The 21531-nt window shown below is 36.7% G+C and overlaps 1 protein-coding gene across 8 annotated transcripts in view; it reads right to left on the minus strand.

Moving 5' to 3' along the window:
* The window catches only part of CEP112 (centrosomal protein 112), a 410940-nt gene that overhangs the window by 339597 nt on the left and 49812 nt on the right, over positions 1-21531 (minus strand). For all 8 annotated transcript variants that reach the window (XM_059147621.1, XM_059147617.1, XM_059147619.1 and 5 more), the window contains 2 exons: positions 16264-16311; positions 15715-15792 (listed from right to left, as the gene is read on the minus strand). In XM_059147621.1, the coding sequence (XP_059003604.1) occupies positions 15715-15792; positions 16264-16311 (126 nt within the window). The remainder of the gene's footprint in view (positions 1-15714; positions 15793-16263; positions 16312-21531) is intronic.

Raw genomic sequence — 21531 nt, forward strand, 5'->3', positions numbered from 1 at the left:
TCCATCCACGTCATCAAAAATGGCAAGATTTCATTTCTTTTGATGGCTGCATAGTATTCCATTGTAGATATACCACATCTTCTTTATCCCTTCATCTGTCAATGGACACTTAGGTTCCTTCCATAGTTTGGCTAGTGTGGACATTGCTGCTATCAACATTCAGGTGCACGTGCCCCTTCAGATCACTACATTTGTATCTTTAGGGTAAGTACCCAGTATTGTGATGGCTGGGTCGAACGGTAGCTCTATTTTCAACTTTCTGAGGAACCTCCATGCTGTTTTCCAAAGTGGCTGCACCAGCTTGCATTCCCACCAACAGTGTAGAGGGTTCCCCTTTCTCTACATCCTCACCAGCATCTGTCATTTCCTGACTTGTTAATTTTAGTCATTCTGACTGGTGTGAGGTGGTATCTCACTGTGGTTGGATTTGTATTTCCCTGATGCCAAGTGATGTGGAGCACTTTTTCATGTGTCTGTTGGCCATCTGGATGTCTTCTCTGCAGAAATGTCTGTTTGTGTCCTCTACCCATTTCTTGATTGGAGTATTTGTTCTTTGGATGATGAGTTTGGTAAGTTCTTTATAGATTTTGGATACTAGCCCTTTATCTGATATGTTGCTTGCAAATATCTTCTTCCATTCTGTCAGTTGTCTTTTGGTTTTGTTAACTGTTTCCTTTGCTGTGTAAAAGCTTTTGATCTTGATGAAGTCCCAATAGTTCATTTTTGGCCTTGCTTCCTTGCCTTTGGCGATGTTTCTAGGAAGAAGTTGCTGTGGCTGAAGTCAAAGAGGTTGCTGCCTGTGTTCTCCTCAAGGATTTTGATGGATTACTTTCTCACATGGAGGTCTTTCATGCATTTTGAGTCTATTTTTGTGTGTGGTATAAGGAAATGGTCCAGTTTCATTTTTCTGCATGTGGCTGTCCAATTTTCCCAACACCATTTGTTGAAGAGACTGTCTTTTCTCCATTGGACATTCTTTCCTGCTTTGTCAAAGATTAGTTGACCATACAGTTGAGGGTCTATTTCTGGGCTCTCTATTCTGTTCCATTGATCTATGTGTCTGTTTTCATGCCAGTACCATACTGTCTTTTTTTTTTTTTTTTTTTGGACAGAGATCACAAGTAGGCAGAGAGGCAGGCGTTGGGGGGGGGGGGGGGGGGGAAGCAGGCTCCCTGTTGAGGACAGCCTGATGTGGGGCTCTATTCCATGAGGTCATGACCTGAGCTAAAAGCAGAGGCTTAACCCACTGAGCCACCCAGGTGCCCCAGTACCATACTGTCTTGATGATGACAGCTTTGTAGTAGAGCTTGAAGTGTGGAATTGTGATGCCACCAACTTTGGCTGTCTTTTTCAACATTCCTCTGACTATTCGAGGTCTTTTCTGGTTCCATATAAATCTTGGGATTATTTGTTCCATTTCTTTAAAAAAAATTGATTGTATTTTGATAGGGGTTGCATTAAACATATACATTGCTTCAGGTAGCATAGACATTTTCACAATATTTGTTCTTCCAATCCATGAGCATGGAACATTTTTCCATTTCTTTGTGTCTTCCTCAATTTCTTTCATGAGCACTTTATAGTTTTCTGAGTATAGATTCTTTGTCTCTTTGGTTAGGTTTATTCCTAGGTATCTCGTGGTTTGGGGTGCAATTATAAATGGGATTGACTCCTTAATTTCTCTTTCTTCTGTCTTGTTGTTGGTATATAGAAATGCAACTGATTTCTGTGCATTGATTTTATATCCTGACAAGTATATTCCTGTACACGTTCTGCCTTTGGGGATTTTATCTGGATTGAGCTCTAATCTCCCATGCAGGTGAGTCCCAACCTTCCATCTCCAGGACTCAGATCTTTCCTATTTTCTACCACCTCCTAGCTAACTCCTGTTGGTTGTTCTAGTACAATTCAACATTTGATACAAAATAATAGTCACTCCATATAAACAACTCCTTATCTTTACTCCTCCTGACCCTTAACATCCCCAAGTCACGATATTCAAGGCCAGGTGGAAACTTCAGTAGCTCCCTGGGCCTTGACTTGGCAACAACATACATGTGTCACTTCACCACACCCCCTCTTCTTTTCTTTTCCCTGTACCATCAGCCAGGAGGTCTACAAGCTGCAGCTAAACACACACTCTGGCTTCCTGCTTCATGTCTTCTTTGCCTTTTCACATCTCATGGCTCAAATGCCATTCCCTCCATGAAAGCTTCCTCAGGCTTCCCAGAAAACAGCAACTTTTCCTTCCTCAGTATCCCTTGTAACACTTTGTATTCAACATGGCCCACAGTTGGTTTGCACTGTACTTTCTTTCCTTCTTTCCTGGACCTGAAAAATAAGTTTTAGGGGCTTTTCTCATCACATTTGCTGAATAAAATAATTAAACTTTGTAGTCCCATTTGTATTCTTTGTGCACAATACTTATGCAGACATATAAGTACACAAGTATGAATATGTTAAAGTTAAGTTTTAAAATTTAGACAAATGAAAAACTGAGCCTAAATTATAGAAGTTTTGATGTCAAGTAAGAAGACAGAGCCATTAAGGAGACTTGGCAAAGAAGCCTTGCTGAAAGCAATGCATAAGAAACTCGAGGACTTTTATGCTATTTCTAAGATCAGCTATTGTTCAACGTGTTTTCATCTATCGATTCTCTGATGTAAAAGGAGTTAGGTTTGAAACCAACATACCTGTCTAAGACATTTGCCCCTTCAAAAATATCTTCAAAGAATCAGTTGGGGTAAGTGGAAAGAGGAGAGCTTTACCTCCTCTGACCAAGTCCCTGCGCAAAAGGACCGGAAGTTCCAATCAATTACTTGAACCACCACCTCAGGGCTAAACCACCCGCTCCTAGAAAAAGAAGCATACAGCCACCAAGAGAATGAGACGATGCCACGGGAACACGAGGCATGTGTGACAAGACATTCCACGGACAACCTACTGCCAAAGCAAAGGATCTGAAAATGGATCGCCACCCTCTCTACAGGACATGCCTCCAGGCTATTTTTAAGAGAATTTCTTAAAATTTATACTTAGACCTTACGAAATTTTATTTAGAAAGTCCATTTGGCTTAATTTTCTCTGTAGTATGTGCTTCAAAGAATAGCTCTGACGTTGGACATTCTTTCCAAGTGAATAAAACTGATGAAGGTACTCACTTGGGATTAGAGAATTTCCTTGGGTTTAAAAATATCCCACTTACAGTATAACTAGTTAAGTTTTAGGACAATTACCATTGTCATTTTATTTAACTAAATACTCACGAGCCTTGAATCAAGGGTTAGTTTGTTGTTGCTGTTTGTATTTTTTTTATTTTTTAATTTTTTAAATTAATATATAATGTATTATTAGCCCCAGGGGTACAGGTCTGTGAATTGCCAGTTTTACACACTTCACAGCACTCCCCATAGCACATACCTTCCCCAATGTCCATAACCCCACCCCCTTCTCCCTACCCTCTCCCCCCAGCAACCCTCAGTTTGTTTTGTAAGATTAAGAGTCTCTTATGGTTCGTCTTCCTCCTGATCCCATCTTGTTTCATTTATTCTTCTCCTACCCCCAGTGTTGGTTTTTTTTTTTTTTCTAAAGAAAACAAGGAATACTTACCAGTCTATTCACTCAGGCATTCAACACTGACTCTTACAGAAGAGCAAATTTCTTATTCAGAACGGTATTTTTATGATTAGCAGTTTTGCAGGTGCAAACTTTAACATTTGATACTGAAATCCATACAATACCAAAATAAAATGGCATAATAACTATTAATGAATTTGTAAGGAAAAAATGTATTGAAGTTATTTAAGCAGGTATCAGCTACATATTTTAAAATACCAACGAACTCCTTTTAATGTCATTTCAAAGCTTTAATGTTGATCAACTACCACAATCATATCAAAAAGAATAAAATATGCAAAAAGAGAAAGATTTATTCTGATGCAGAGAAAAACTCGACAAACTACGAGTTTTCCATGAAGCAGAAAATGTCATACTTGGAAATATTGGCTGCCTTTATTTACTGCGACTACACAGTAAGTCAACTGTAAGGCAGAAAAGCTCAAAAACACTGCTGATGTCACCCATGTGCACGGCCCAGCAATTTCCAAAGCCACACAACCGCATGGTGTGTTTGCTTCCTCCCACTTTCTACATCTCGACAATCACCGCAGCAAATTGCGGACGTTGTTTCTAAAATAATCATCACTGTACTAACTCAGATGCCTAATTGTTACAACCATTTTTTAGAGAATTGTTATACTAGTCAGGGGATAGATATCATCATGTGTTGATAATTAAGATTTTTCCTGATTAACATCTCCAGTGTACCCCCCTACTCTCAAAATGTTCACTTGTAGTATTCCATAATGCCAACTGTTACTCACTGTGCTTATTTCTAAACACAGCACAAAGAACAATGCATCTATCTCTCTTGCTACCTTATCCATGGGGCTTAGAGATGGACGGCATTCTCCGAAGTCATTTCTAGTCTCCTCAGAACTCTTTACAGTCAGAGAAGAAGTGGTATTTAAACATACACAGTGCATACTGGTATTTTTCTTCTAATTTTTATATTTTGCTATGTATCATACACAAACATAATTTACATGCAACACAAACATAATCCCAATCCTATTCTATACTGAGTTTTATTTTTTTAATTTTTGTTTAGCTTCTCTGCACTCTTTGGTGTTCACTTTTTATTTGACTCTCTCCCTCTCCTCCCCATGTCCTTCTGAAGTGTTAATACCCGCATGATGTATCCCTTAATAACAACCTAGTACATCTGCATATCTCCTGCCATGTTCACAGCTCATATACAAACATACACAGGCATACCCCAGGAAGGGGTTTTGTAGCACAGACTGCCAGTGTCCTCAGATATCTGTCTTCCTTTCCTTTCTTTGAGTCCCCTCCACCACCAAATTTGGGCTGGGCTGTACCACCAGAGGCTGCAAGTGACCACGTGACTAGCCATGGTTGAGGGCGGTACTGGGACAGAAATGCTGCAGGCAACTTTGACTGGATATCTAAAATAAGGTGGCTTTCTTTTCGCACTCTCTTTCTTTCTGAGGGATGACTCTTAAAAGAGAAGGTACCAGCAAGCAACCACCCCCTCAAACCCAGAGACCGCAGTCACACACTGAAGATGGCAGAGCTACCCCAGGAGCCTGGGTCCCCGATGATGTCACAGAGCAAAGCACTCCCTACATACCCTGGGCTGTTAAGTGTGAGTTAAACCAAATTCCCTTCTTTAAACCACTATACCTTCAGCAGTACATATTGTTTTATTATGAATGTTTTACACAAATATATTTTTTCTGCATCTCACTTTTCTCTCTGCACATCTCATGGAAATCCCTCTTAAAACACCTCCTGTAGGGGTGCCTGGGTGGCTCAGTGGGTTGAAGCCTCTGCCTTCAGCTCAGGTCATGGTCCTGGCATCCTGGGATCCAGCCCCGAGTCAGGCTCTCTGCTCCGTGGGGAGCCTGTTTCCCCCCGCCCCCTCTGCCTGCCTCTCTGCCCACTTGTGATCTCTGTCTGTCAAACAAATAAATAAAATCTTAAAAACAACAACAACAACAAAAAAAGCAAAAAAAAAAAAAAAAAAAAAAAACACCTGCTGTAGATTCTATTCATTCCTTTACATTATTACCACCTATTCCCTAATGGAAACAAAATTTGTTCCCTTAATGCAAATTCACCTTACTTTCAGTATTTTTCTAATCCAAACACCACCACAAAATAATTCTCATACATGCGTCCTACACACCAGGGCTTGGGTGGCTATAGATTCTCAGAAGACAGGTGGATGAGTCCATGGTGGATACATGTTACTAGATTTTGCCCTCTGGTAAAGGTAAATTCAGGTGCTTACAGGGCAGAATAAATGTCTCTTCCCCTATGGCAAAAAAATAAATAAATAAAATAAAATAAAATAAATAGAATAAAATAAAATATAAGAAATATAAAATAAAATAAAAGTAAAGTAAATTTCTCTTTCTCCCAAAAGAGTGATTACCTCTTTACTACTCTGACTTGGATTCCCCTGAAAACTACTCTTAGCCCCTTTTCACACATTCTGAGTCTATAAGAATCTGTTCTGGAAAATGTCCTGTCACAATTTTGATCCAAATTTCTGTCTGTTGGTCAGTAGGACCTCCTAGTGTGCTATACGCGTTAACACATAGCCTGTCCTAAATATTATCCCCAAATCTATTATATTTCTACTGATCTTGTTTGTTGTTATTTTTTTTTTTTTTACTACACAAAGCCTTTTATTTCACTTGAATCAAATACTGCTATCATTTATTTTATATGTCCTGGGTTTGGAAAAGTTTTAGGTCAGAAAGATCTTCTGGTTCCTAGAGTTTTATTTTATTTGCAAGATTTCTGTTGTCTTGAGGCTTTTTGTTTGGGCCTTTACAGATTGTTCAGTACATCCAGAATTTGTTTTTGTTTCTTTTTGTTTTTAAAGGACGATGATCTAATTTTATTTTCTTCCAGGTAAATGAAAGATTGTACCAGCGTCATTTATTAACTAAAAATCTTTTCTCAGTGTATTGATAATAAATTTTGTTATTAAGTTTTTATTTTTACTGATATTTAATTTTTTTCTCTTCCGGTTTTGGTGTCAGGTCTATCTCATAAAATGAATTGAGAAGTATTCCCTCCTCCTCTACTAGCTCAAAGAATATGTATAATACTGGAATTCATTCTTCCTTAAATACTTCCTTACATAAATATGTAGTTTGAAAGGGAAAAAGCATTTCAGCACCCTTTTCAGATAATTGTGGATTGCCTCTCACAAGTATTAGATTTTTAAAGTTACTTGCGCTGTGGAATCTGAAACTTGTCATGCTCTGTCACAGTAAGTTCTGTCTACCCTGAACGTGGAATGGACTTTTTAACCTGTGTGATGTCAGGACAGCATGGATTACTCATTTGGAAAACATCAGTTCAATGAGTTATGTAGATTTCCAAATATGGAAAATTTTGTAGTACAATACTGAAACTTCACATTGGTTAATATCAATGCTCATTCTCATCAGAAAAGTCTTAGTAAAAGTCTTAGTCTTAGAAAGCTCTCAAGCTCACAATGAGACAGGTTCATTTTGTTCGTTTTTCAGAGAATGTCAGCCAGATATCCAAGTCTGAATGACCACTGTTCGTCAGTCATTCTTTCAAATAAAAAAAATCTTCTGCAGAAACAGCAACAGCTCCTCGCTCACAGAGTCACACAAGCGTGTTTCCTCTGGGCAGCCTTCATCCTTCAGTATGCAACGTTAAGTTCTCTTTGCAAAGCTCCATTCCTTTGCTCGGGATCAAAAAGAATGCATATCTGATTTAATAAAATAAAGAGTTTCATGGCTTGTTTCATCAGAAACATTCCTAAGTAAAATTGTTCATTTCTTTTCCCCTGTGACTGTGTGGCCCTGCAGAACAGAACCACCAAAAGAACAATGTGGTGCCACTGCCTTGATTTGGGCCAACATACAGGTTCACCCAGCATTGCATCTGCACCATCGTCAACATGGTAAAAAGATAAATAACATTTAAGTATCATTACAAAATATTGTTACAAAAACATTAAATACCATTACATAACATTTAAATATCATTACAAGTTTTGACCTCACAGACCTCATAAAAGAGTCTTGCGGGCTCATGGACAGCACTTTGAGAAGTGCTCTGCTACCCAGAGAAACTCTCACACATTTGTCAGGACACATGTACAAGATTGTCCATACAATTACTGTTTGTAAAAGCCAAAAATTAGAATAGACTCATCCATAAAATGGAGAGGAAAAGTGGCCGAGTCATTTAATAGAAATCTAGATGGCATAACAGCGATGATAATGGCAGATTCACCAATCTACTACTGAACAAAAGAAGTGATAGAATATATAAAGTCTAGGGGCACCTGGGTGGCTCAGAGGGTTAAAGCCTCTGCCTTCAGCTCAGGTCATGATCCTAGGGTCCTGGGATCAAGCTCTGCATCAGGCTCTCTGCCTCTCTCTCTGCCTACCTCTCTGCCTACTTGTGATCTCTGTCAAATAAATAAGTAAAATCTTAAAAAAAAAAAAAAAAAAAAAAGAATATATAAAGTCTCATACTATTTACATGAAATTTAAAACCTACTAAAATAAAAATATTTTCACTTTTAAGGAGGCTGGCATTGGTGGTAAGATCAACTTTAAAAACAAAGGAGGTAAATTATCATCAGAAAAATCAAAATCAGGATAGTAGCTGCTCTTTTTAAAGACTTCTTTATTTATTAGAGAGAAAGAGCCCACATGTGAGTAGGGAGAAGGCCATAGGGAGAAGGAGAGAGAGAATCCTTAAGCAGACTCCTCACTGAGCACCAAGCTGGATGCAGGACTCGATCCTAGGACTCCAAGAGCATGTCCTGAGCTGAAATCAAGAGTTGGCCACTTACCCACCTGAGCCACCCAGGTGCCCCAGTAGTTACTGCGAAAGAAGATGGAAACAATATGTTTGGGAAGGGTCAGACAGCAGGCTTCTGGAATATTAGCAACGATCTAATTCCTTGCCTGGGTGTTTTTTACAATGGTATTCCTTTGTATGACTATTATATTTTGTGAGACTGTGTGAATCTGAATTTATATTCATATGAAATGTTTGAAAATATCAATTTTTTTCATTTATTAGGTCAATAGTGTAAATTTTGCTATCTTGTATTTATTTAAATTCTATATTTAATTAGCAGATTCACAAAGGTAAAAATGCCTAATCGGCATCACATGTGAGAAGGAAGCAACATCCCTTTTTACACAATAAGTAACAATGTTCAATATAAGTGAAGGTGATGTTCAAAGGAAATTTTCTATTTTACTTCACAAAAAGAGCAATTTCTACCATCTGCTCTCTGAAAACTGATGGTTGCTCTGAAAACAGATCTCCCTTGTTGTGTTGTTTCTTACTTCATTTTCAGTGACAACGGTTTTCCAAATGACTTAATCTATGTGAGAAATCTTTTTTAAGAATACTAAAGAAAAAACCCACTGCTTAATGATGCTCACTGTCACAGAACTCTGTGATGTAGATATCACAGGAAATGTGTTCGCGATTACAAAGGCAAACAAGTTCAAGTGAGTTTGTGAATGATAGGCTAAAGTTAAAATAAGGATCACTGTCTCTGAACATGTTTTCCCGTAATGCCCAAAATTAATTGGAAATTTAAAAGAACATTTTTGTAAAAGAACATTTTTAAATAGCTTATGGGTATACATATTTTTAAGCACAAAAAAAACTATCAGTTTTTAACTGTAATAAAATAATACTGCAAATATTACTCATGCAACATCCATGGTATTTACCACACAATTATAAATTTAAAATGAAAGTTGTATTTTTTTAAAGTTTTATTTCTTAAGACTAATTAACTATTTCAGGACTCTCTAAAGTTTAAACAGAATCAAGTCCTTCATTGAATGCTTCATGACACAGATGAACTCTGTAATATGTATAAAATTTCATATCAATCAATTCTCTATATACTACCTGCCTTCTTTAACTTAAACATTAAAACCTCCTAATGTTTTATTGTAGACCTTAAAATTGACAGCCCTACATTATCATCACTACTCAGGACAAAAGCCTCTGAAATAGATCTGAAATTTAAATACAAAAATAAGATTTAAGGAGAGGCAAAAACATGAGTTAATTTTTTTCATAATCTTAGAACAAAAAGTGTTTTTCTAGGTATGATACAAAAACCAGAAGCCATAGAGAAAAGACTGATAGATCCAGCTTTTAAAAGAAAACTTGCATTAAAAAAAAAAAAAAAAAAAACAAACCAGGAGTGCCTAGATGGCTCAGTGGGTTAAAGCCTCTGCTTTCAGCTCAGGTTATGATCCCAGGGTCCTTGGATCGAGCCCCACATCGAGCTCCCCATCAAGCCCTGCATCATGCTCTCTGCTCAGCAGAGAGCTGTCCCCCTCTCTCTCTGCCTGCCTCTCTGCCTACTTGTGATCTCTCACTCTCTGTCAAATAAAACCTTTAAACAAAACAATACAAATAAACCAAAGACATAGAGAAAAATGCTTGCAAGATATATGACACAGACTGGAATTCTTTTTTTTTTTTTTTTAAGATTTTATTTATTTATTTATTTGAGAGAGAGAAAGAGAGAGAGAGACAGCATGAACGGGGCGGCGGGGTAGAGGGAGAAGTAGGTTCCCCACTGAGCAGGGAGTCCAATGCAGGATTCAATCCCAGGACCCTGAGATCATGACCTGAACCAAAGGCAGTCATTTAACTGACTCAGCCACCCAGGCGCCCCAGGACCGGAATTCTTTAACATAGAAATTGCTCAGGAAGGGTGGCTTAGTCCTGGGATTGAGCCTCCTTCCCCCTCTGCTCCTTCCCCAACTTATGCTCATGTTCATCATGCTCTATCTCAAAAGAGGAAATAAAATCTTTAAAAAAAGAGAGAGAGAGAGAGCAGGAAATACCAAGAGGTGTAATCAGAAGAGATCTGAGACTCCCTTAAAAAAAAAAAAAAGAAAAGAAAAAATAAAAAGAAATGGCTCAGGAATCACAATGAAGACAAACAATTCAACGAAAACATGGGAAACTATAAGAAAGGACAGCTCCTAAAAGTAAAATTAAAACAGACAAAAAATATGTTCATTCTCATTTTGATAAATGTAAATATCAAAACAAGATACTATTTTTCATGTCAACAACAATGAAAAATGTTTAGAATTGAATGTTGATGAAATGAGAAAAACAGACATTTCTCATACACTATTGGTGCAAATATAAGCAGACATAATCTTTTTTAATAGCTTTAATGAAGGGCGTAGCTGGGTGGCTCAGTGGGTTGAGCCTCTGCCTTCAGCTCAGCTCATGATCCTAGGGTCCTAGGATAGAGCCCCACATAGGGCTTCCTGCTCAGCGGGAAGCCTGTTTCTCCCTCTCCCACTCCCCTTGCTTGTGTTCCCTCTCTCACTGTCTCTCTCTCTATCAAATAAATAAATAAAATCTTTAAAAAAAAATAATAGCTTTGTTGAAATACACATAATTCCCACACCATAATATTCACCTATTTAAAGTAACAATTCAACAGCTTTTACTGTATCCGAGAATTAGGCAACCATCCTCACTCACAATCTAATTTCAGCACATTTTTAGCACTCCACAAAAGAATTCTCATATCCCTTAGTCATCACTCTCCCATTCTTCCTACACCGGCAGCCATACACACAGAATCTTATTTGAAGGGCAATCTGATGATGACAATAAAAAATTTAAGTGTGCAACCCTGTGAACGAGCAATTCCATTTCACAGAATGGATCATATAAGAATAAGTATGCGAGGGGCACCTGGGTAGTTAAACCTCCAACTTTTTATTTCAGCTCAGCTCATGATCTCAGGGTGGTGGAATCGAGCCCTGCGTGGGGCCTCGTGCTTGCTGTGAAATCCACTTGAGGATTCTCTCCCTCCCTCTTTCCCTTCCACCACCCCAAAAAAAAGAAGCAAATCATACACAAAGATATACACAGGGATGTTCCTCAAACACTATTACAGCATAATACATAACTTATATAGCTCAATCAGAAACTATATTACTATAATACTGGTATAGCAGTAAAGTAAAATACAGTGTAACTATTTAAAAGAAATAAAGACAATTTCTACATAGAAATATTATCAGACTATATATTTAAGTTAAAAAAACAAACTGAAGCAATGCTTATGATATTATTTGTATTGAAAAATAAGCTATTCCTACAAAATTTTAAAGAGAATATACACTAAATTTTTAGTTATGATTACCTCTGAAGGAAGAGGATTAGATGTTGAGAAAATGAAGATTACATCTTTAATTTCATATTTCATTTTAAAATAAAATAAACTCATTTTAAACAATGCTCTTCATTATTTTTAAAACACCACCCAGCAACAACAAAAGCATTTTTAAAGATTTTTTTTAAGATTTTATTTATTTATTTGACACACAGAGAGAGATCACAAGTAGGAAGAGAGGCAGGCAGAGAAAGGTGGGGAAGCAGGCTCCCCGCTGAGCAGAGAGCCCGACATGGGACTTGATCCCAGGACCCTGAGATCATGACCCGAGCTGAAGGCAGAGGCTTAACCCACTGAGCCACCCAGGTGCCCCAACAAAAACATTTTTTTGTAATTTTTTTTTTTAAGATTTTATTTATTTACCTGACAGACAGAGATCACAAGTAGACAGAGAGGCAGGCAGAGACAGGGAAGCAGGCTCCCCGCTGAGCAGAGAACCCAACACAGGGCTCCATCCCCGGACTCTGGGATCATGACCTGAGCCAAAGGCAGAGGCTCAACCCACTGAGCCAACCAGGTGCCCCAACAAAAGCATTTTTAGATGAGAAGATGCAAAAGACACACCAGGGTTTTCTTACACAGACATGCAAGGTTCTACCAAACTTCAAAACAGAAAACCATATATCATCATATCCACCAGTAAATATTTAATAAAAGTGACTTAAGCAAGTAGACATAAGATTATCCTAAAGGATAACTATGCATATCACAATATAACTATGTATTTAAACTTAGGAAAAAATCCAAGTTAGAAAAATATCTCTGGAAAACAGACAAAAATAATAAGACAATATGACTGGTATTTTCTATTTCAAATATGCAAATATTAAAAAATTCTATCCTGCAAATACATGTTTGTATTACAAAATAGAATTAGTATTTATGTATTTACAAAGGCAATATAAATTGCTACTTCCTCCGCCTTCAAATGGCTCCTGTTTATCTTTGTCTTTTTTTTAAGATTTTATTTATTATTTGAGAGAGAGAGAGCACAGAGGGAGAGTGAAAGGGAGAAGCAGACTCCCTAATGACCAGAAAGTCCAATGCGGGCCTCAATTCTAGGACCCTGAGATCATGATCTGAGCCGAAGGCAGATGCTTAACCGACAGGTGCCCCTATCTTTCTTTTTATTTTCATTCTCATTTTTGCACGTAGTATATTCCTTACTTGTATCTTATAGTAACACACAATTTTCAATGGGCTTGTAAGTGTTAATTTTTATTCTAGAAGTAAAATTGCTAATGAATGATACTAAACTTACAGAAATCCATCATTTCAATTTTATCATGTCTTAAGATATAATTCAATACCCCAAGGAAATATTTAGAGATGCACCTAAAGATAGAGAGATTAAGACTCTTCTTCCCAGGATTATTTATATTAGTGAAAGTACATAAAAATCTCTATTCCCAACAATAAGGATAAGTTAAATTAACTGGGGATACTTCCATAATTTGAAATATGTTTCAGCCATTAAAAATAGATGCTTATGAACAAAATTTAACAGAATGAAAATTACTCAAATTATACAAAAAAATACTGTATCATCTCAAATTTCTAAGGAGAATTTAGATTTATGGGATACATAAAGAAAAAACTAAAAGGCAATACAATATTTTGCCAGTGTTTTTATTTCTAGGAGTTGGTTTTATTGGCGATTTTTACTTCCTTCTTTAGATATGACTATATTTTCCAAAATTTCTTCAATAAAAATCCACAAATTATTTTATAATCATAAATGGCACTTTAAAAGAAAGATGAAACTAAGATAATTCTCACACGGGGGTAGCTCAGCATATACTTTAAATATTTTAGTATGGAGAAAAATATGATAAACAAAAATTTCATAAGAAAGTCCAAAACAACTATGTAATTGCACAAAGGACTATTTTAGCCAAAATATATGCACTGGATATATTTTAAGATATGACGTAAGTTGATGTTTACATGCAAACCTCTCAATGATGCCAAAAATATTCCTGTAGTATGCCAAAAAGAAAAACAAAAACATAAGGGTGTGGAAAAAAATAAAGCCACACACATTTAAAAATGAATTTCTGATGTAACACATGATAGCTTTAAACGCTTTTTTCTCTCACTCAACACATATGTGGGTCGCACTGGTATGTTCATGCCTGACCCAAGGTGTCATCATAAAGAATAAAGATATTAACTCATCAAAGACCCCCAAAAGATTCAAAAAGCCAGTACTTCCTTTCAATTATTTTAATTATTCTATGGTAAGCAGCCTCAACACTAAGAATTAGTACAAAACAAAAGTAAAAAGAAAAGTGGTTGGGAATGACTTGGAATGACTCGTAAAAACAATTAGTGACAATTCAGAAAAGAAAGAAATTCAAAATAAGAGCTCAAAAGATGTGTCTATATAGAGAAGTATTTTCCTCAAAGGCTTTTTAAAATGTAGTTGTTTTTTATTTCAACAGTTTTTTTAAACACTAAGATTGCACCAAGAAACAAAACCCCACATGCCTTAAACTGGAACCACGAAATTCATGACAAATAGTATTGAGATCAGCAGCAATAATTCCACCAGATTTAAAGTTAAAAGAAAAAACTGCCTTTCCTCTTCCATTATCAACAAAAAACAAATTATATGCTCACGCTATTGTTTGGAATATCTAAGCAAAAAAAAAAAAAAAAATCAATGTCCTTTGCGATATTTTATAAATAGGGTGATAAGAAAACCCTTTCATGTTGAAAATCACCAAACTGAAATTAAAGTTTAGAAATTCTTAGAAGCATCCTCATTAAAATGAAAGAAAAAAATAATGAAAAATAAAATTATTTAATTAAATTTATTAGAAACATTAAGTCCAATAACATCTTTCATATTTGCACATTTAAACTATAATTTACAAGTTCCATACATACTCCTTATTCTCATTAATTTTGGTAATGACCCTGTGAAATCAATAATTACCCTCTATTTAAGCAAAAACTAAACTAATATTCTTGACTTCCCTGGCTAATATGACTACAGAATGGTAAGACAAATTAAGGACATAGTTTTTCAGGTTCCTAATCTGACAGTCTTCTATCACACCACACAGATGACCAAAGTGTTTTACTAGTGTCATAAGCAAAAATAAAAATAATGATGATTTTCAGATTTCCTAGAACAGAAATTTTAAAAAGAAATCATAAAGCAAATTAACCTTCATTTCATGTCTACTATATGTGAAGCGTACAGGTACTCACAGACCATAAAATCTTCATACTAATCCTGTAAAGCAGGTGTCTCCCAAATTAGACAAGGAAACTGGGTCTCAGAGAGGGCAAGTATCTGCCCGTTTTCACACAGCAAATAAGTAGGACTTAAATCCAAGTATTCTTGACTCCATAGTTTATACTTTCAACCAATAAACAATACTGCTTCTTGGATAATTCTATTTTCCAATGACCAAAAAAGACAGTATATTATGTTATATATCAACCATAGCATAGCTTAATTCTGCAGATCAATTTAAATAGTAGAAACAGTAAGAATAGCAAAACTAGAAAGTTACATTAAAATCAGGTTGAGATAAAGGCAGGCTGGAGGGATTCCCTGAGGTCAAAGACACCGCTTCTGAAACCTGTCCTCTCCCCAGGCCCTGACACGCAGGAATGGATGGTCAGGAGACAGTCCCCTCAGCACTCGCAAAAAGTGGGAGATGTACACACACACACACACACACACACACACACACACACACAAAACCCAGAAAAACAAGACTTGCCTACCCTGCATCATTATTTTACATTTGTACCAAAGACAACCTCTCCCTCCCACGCATAATTATTCAGACCTGAAAACTCATATGATAAAAAATACAAAAACTGTGTTCATTATTTGATACTCAGAAATACTTCAATCCTACCTCCTTCTCATGCATTCGAGAGAAGAGATGATCATCGTGGAAACTGCTGGATTTTCTCAGACTGAATTTGGGAGTCATCTGTTGAGTGAGTAAGAGTTATTCAATACTTTTTTGGCCTGCCTTATCATTAACCAAAAAGGAAACTAAATTGCCTGAAGTTCACACCAAAGTAATACTGACATAGGAGAAAAAGGTGATTTATTAACTCGCAAGTGATAGGATTCATAAGACTATTATGCTTCATAATGTAGACTTTTGTTCTTTTCCGTAAATGACCTAACAATTACTTTATTTAAAAGTACTTGTCCATAGGGGGCGCCTAGGTGGCTCAGTGGGTTGAGCACCTGACTCTTGATTTCAGCCCAGGTTCATGATCTCAGGGTCCTGGGGCTCCATGCTCATTGTGGAGTCCGCTTGGGATTCTCTCTCCCTCTGCCCCTCCCCGCACTTGTGCATGCACTCTCTTTCTCACTCACTCTCCTTCAATGAATAAATAAGGTCTTAAAAAAAAATCTGTCCATAGAAAAGGCCAATGACATTCCCACCTACCAGAGAAACTGGGATTGGCTTCTGTCTCAGGTATCGAGGATTTTCTATCTGAAAATTTGAGATAGAAATTAATAATTGTGTTAATTATTAATTATATTTTTGAGTTTTAATTTTTGCATTTTAATTATTATTTGATAAAATATAGAATTAAGCTGCTATGCAAAATTTTTTCTATGTATCTTAATATTTAGTTTGTGTTTTAGGATGGGTATCGTATGATATGCTTCTGGTAGCCCACTAACAAATAAAAATAAAACCTAGACTCCTTTACAGACAGAAATGCACCTTCATGACCCTCTTACAGCCTAACCACCCAGCTTCGTTTCCACTACTCCTCCCAACACGTTTTATACCCCCAGGACCCTGGCTGACTTACATTACTGAAGTATGGTAGTCTTCCTGTGCCTCTCCACCTCTAGGCACCACTCTGTGCCCCTCTAACCCCTACCTAATCAGCTTTAAGGTCTCCATTTCATTACTATACAGCCAGGCAGGTTCAGAGCATGAATCCTGACATTCACCTCCAGAATATTTACCAGAGTAGAGAATTCCTTTGGGACTCCTCCTGTATCTGCCTTTCAGGCTCACGTACCCCCTCAGTACACCCTGTATTCCACGGACACTAAACGACTTGCCTTACCTTGAAAAGCACTACCTTCTCTCTCAAATCTGAGTCTTTGCAACCTATGAACTCATTCTCCCAACTTCATCCTATGGTTCACTTAATCAAGACTCTTCCCCAAGAAATTTAATTAAGTTCCTCCTACTCAGAGAGTACCCTTCTACAATCGAACATCTGTCTTCTGTAAAAGAGTGCAAACTCTGAAAACAGACTATGACTGTCACAACCCATCTATCCCTAGCATCCACCAAAGGGCCAGGCAGGTGATGGGTGCCAATAAATATGCATTAAGAAGAAAGGATGGAAGGAGGGAAGAAGGAGGAAGGGGCACAATGGACCTGATCCCTCCCTCTAACCGAGCTCCTCAAGTATCCTATGTGTCTCTCACTGCACATTCTAAGTGTTTATCAGTCTTTATGCACAACAAGTGCAAAGATAATCATGTCTCAGTTTTGTATTCCTGGTAACTAGCACAATACCTAATCTGTAGTAGCCTTTCAAGGAAGTATTTATTGAATGAATATACTGTATGATAAACTAGAAACACCGATTATTACCCCAACTATTTTGTTCACAAGTGAAGTGATAATTAAAAGTCATTATCAAAGGGATGCCTGGATGGCTCAGTCAGTTAAGCATCTGCATTCAGCTCAGGTCATGATCCCAGGGTCCTAGGATCGAGTCCCACATCAGTCTCCCTGCTCAGCGGGGAGCCTGCTTCTCCCTCTGCTGGCTGCCTCCCCTGCTTGTGCTTTCTCTCTCTCTCTCTCTCTCTCTCTCTGCGACAAATAAATAAATGAGATCTTTAAAAAAAATCATTATCATGGAATTCTAATCTCCTGACATCTTAAAGTTACAATTTACAACAGAGATAACTTCAAAATGTACAAGAATATAAATACAACAGTAACCATGACTTCAACCTAGAACGGTTTTTACCCTGAAGTACACCACTGGCATCAAATGACAAATTTTGTCAAACATATATTATCAGAATCTACTCTTCCAAAATCTATGTTTTCAAAAAGCTCCTCAAATGACTTATTATAGGTTTATAATCAAAGAAATAAACTACCCATACCCAAGTTCATAATAAAGATAAGGATGCACGGACCAATTAATCAAAGAATACAGCAGCAATGAAATTAAAAATAGAACTGATTATTCATGTTTAAAAAACAGAAAAGCCTCTATAGCAACAGATAAGATCTGAAGAGTAACTATATTTTAGCATCTAGATAAGGATTAATTTACAAAACAATTTTCTTTTGCCTGAAGACCGATTACTACAAAGTAATGGCAACCGTCTGAATTTAAATTTCTCTCCCCATCTTCCAGAAACCCATACAGATCAACAAAGAAAGCACATTAAAAAACCCATCACTGATGTCTACAACATAACAAGAAGACATTACTAAAACCCTCGATTTACATGTAAGTGACCAAAGAAAGATAACAGATCAGCAGAATTAGATCCTGAGCCAAACCAGAGTGACAGCATGGAATAAAAAGGGAAGTGCCTCAGGGTCCTAGTGGTGTTGGAATATAAATGTCATCAAATATTGACCTGTAAAAGGAGAGTGGTCTACCTTTCGTGGGTCGCACCAAAAAACCTGATGGATCAGAGTGCTGGAGCCAGAAGAATCAAAAGAAGGGTGTGAAAAAGTGTAAAGAACCAGAGAAGGTTCTTAGGAAGGAACCACTTATGCAATAGAGAGAGGCTCCTTGGACAGAAGTTTGTCCATGATGGAGGGAAAGAAAGAAGGAACTGACGAAAAAGAACACTGGAGAAACAAGACAGAAGCAAAGAAGCAGAGGATGACGGGTCAAAATGACAACCACAAGAGGCAGAACTTATTAAAGAAAGTGAATTTCAGTGGAGCCGGAGAAGAAGGCTTTCCTAAACCAAGAAATAAAGTAAGTTACCCAAGCCATCCATCCTATACAGCCACTGGCTACCTCTTGTTCAAAAACATCTAAGATCAGTAATCGTGAACAACAACAAAAAGAATCCAACATCCATAAAAACTTCCTATAAAAAACAGAAAATCAAAATCAAAACCAGTCAGTAGTAGGAATTACTTTTTTTCAAAGCCATGAAATAGAAGAAAACAGTAATATGGGCCTCCTTTGGCCTCCCCTGTGTCAGGACTTTCATTCATTAGGGTTTTTTATGCAACCCACTTGACGCAGACCACTTTCCTGCAGGTCAACGTTTGACGATGTTTCTGTTCCACCACCAGGACAATATGTATTCAAGTATAACTTCTAAATAATCTCAGGAAGTTCGTAAAGAACACTACAAATAAAGACAGAAAACAGAAAGACATTGAACAGGAGCTGACCAAGTAAGAGCTTGGTGAAGTTGTGAGATGCCAAACTGATACATAAAAGTCAGCTTCATTTCTGTAAATTAGCAAAAGTCACTGAGGAAAAGAAAATAATTTTATAGAGACATCATTTGTAATCACAAAATAGCATATAATTCCTAAAAGCAAATCTAAGAAAATATACATAAGCTCTTTGTGCAGAAAATAATTCAGATTTTTTGAAAAATACTAAAATGAAATAAATAGTGAAACCATGTGTTTGGACAGTCTCAATATTATAAAAATGACATTCTCCTTAGCTTGATCTAGTGACTAAATTTTTCCAAACCAAAATCACAATAGGGCTTTGGTAAAACTTAATAAGCTCATTATAAGATGTATATAAATAAATAGACAAGAATAGCCAAGACATGCCTGAAGAAAACAAGCAAGGTGAAGTGACTTACTAAGATATAATAAAACTACAGTAATGAAGATAAGTCAATGGAATCAACTAGAGAGTACTGGAAATTCAAATAAATATGACAACATGACTCATGAAAAATCTAGCTTTGTGAATTGTTGAGAAAATAAAGCTGTGTTCAATAAGTGGAAAAGAGTGAGATCTGATTCCTTCTTGTACCACATATGATAAATTTCCAATGGATTAAATAGTTATAATTAGGGACACCTGGGTGACTCAGTCAATTAAGTGTCTGCCTTCAGCTCAGGTCATGATCCCAGGGTCCTGGAATCGAGTCCCACATCAGGCTCCTTGCTCAGTGGGGAGCCTGCCTCTCTCTCCCTCTGCCTGCTGTTTCCTCTGCTTGTGCCCTCTCTCTCTGACAAATAAAATCTTAAGAAAAAATACTTTACAATTAAAAGCAGAACCATAAAACCTTTCAGAAGACAACTTCAAAGAATGACTTGAGGTGCCTGAGTGGCTCATTCAGTTAAGAGTCCAACTCCTGATTTCAACTGAGATCATGGTCTCAGGCTTATGAGCTCAAGCCCCTTGTGGAGCTCCATGCTGGACATGAGCCTGCTTAAGATTCTCTCTCCCTCTCCCTGAATTTATAGCCTCAAAGTAGAAAAGATTTCTTAAGCAAGAACCAAACCAAAACAAAACAAAATGCATAAACAAAAAGGAAATTAAAATATTTGACTAAGTAAGAACTTCTCTCCAAAAACGATATCATGAGTAAAATGAAAAGATAAGCCATAAACTGGGAGATGTTTGCACAAATGATCAGTCTCCAAAATGTGTAAAGAAGGTCTTTAAAATTTAATAAAAGAAATAACAATACAGTTTTTTTAAATGTGAAAAACATGAGACACATTATACTGACAAAGAAATCTGAATGACTAATACACGTAGGAATATATGTGCAATGTTTTCAGAAATAGGTAAATGTAAAGTAATTCCAGAGCGAGATGGCATTTTATAGCCCCCAGATTGGTACACATTAAAAATTTGACAATAAAAGTGTTCCAGATGGTGCACCACTGGTGGGTATATGAATTAATACATTCATTTTGGGAAGCATTTATTAAGTAGAGATAATAATAAAACCCACTTAAATACCGTACCAGAGAAAGAGGCACATTCTTTAGTAAATAACACTGTACTATATATACACACAGCTTTTTGAAAAACAGAGGCAGCAAATTTCCAGCAGGCAGCAAAGTACACTCAATAAATATTTATTGTCTGAAGGTATATATATGAAAAGTAAGTAACCATTCTCTATTTTTGGAATGGAGAAAACCAGCCAAGAAAGTAAGTTCTTCAAAAACACACCCAAACCTGCAAATACATAAAACCCTAATTCATGAAGCAGAATTAAATAGAAGGGGAAAAATAAAGGAAGGGGGAAACGGAATTCTCAAAGATGCTCAGGCTCTAATTAAGCTTAAAATTTAAAACCAAAAGCCAAGAAAACCATCTGTGACTTATTTTGACACAGCTCCACATTTACAAGCAGAGCACAAAATATTGGTTTAGCTAATTACAATGTAGCCTTTCAACTATGCAGAAGTGACTCCTGTTTCATCCTCTGCATCTTTAAAAGCCATTAAATACAGAAGTTAAAGACTCATTCTGTTATCATAAATTTTCTTTCTCAAGTTGACCAAAAAAAAAGAAAGAAAATGAAAAAGTCTATTATAATATTTAAGAGCAACAATGAACACTGTAAACAAGTATAAATCTTCTTTCTGTTGTTCATTTACAGTACACTGAGTTTGTCTCATAACCACTTTCAATATGTAATGAGAATTATCTATAGTAAAGCATGTTCTTGTGTCTACTTGGGGGAAATAAGCAATCTATTTTCT

This window comes from Mustela lutreola, chromosome 15 (genome assembly GCF_030435805.1).
Source record: "Mustela lutreola isolate mMusLut2 chromosome 15, mMusLut2.pri, whole genome shotgun sequence".
Taxonomy (NCBI): Eukaryota; Metazoa; Chordata; class Mammalia; order Carnivora; family Mustelidae; genus Mustela; species Mustela lutreola.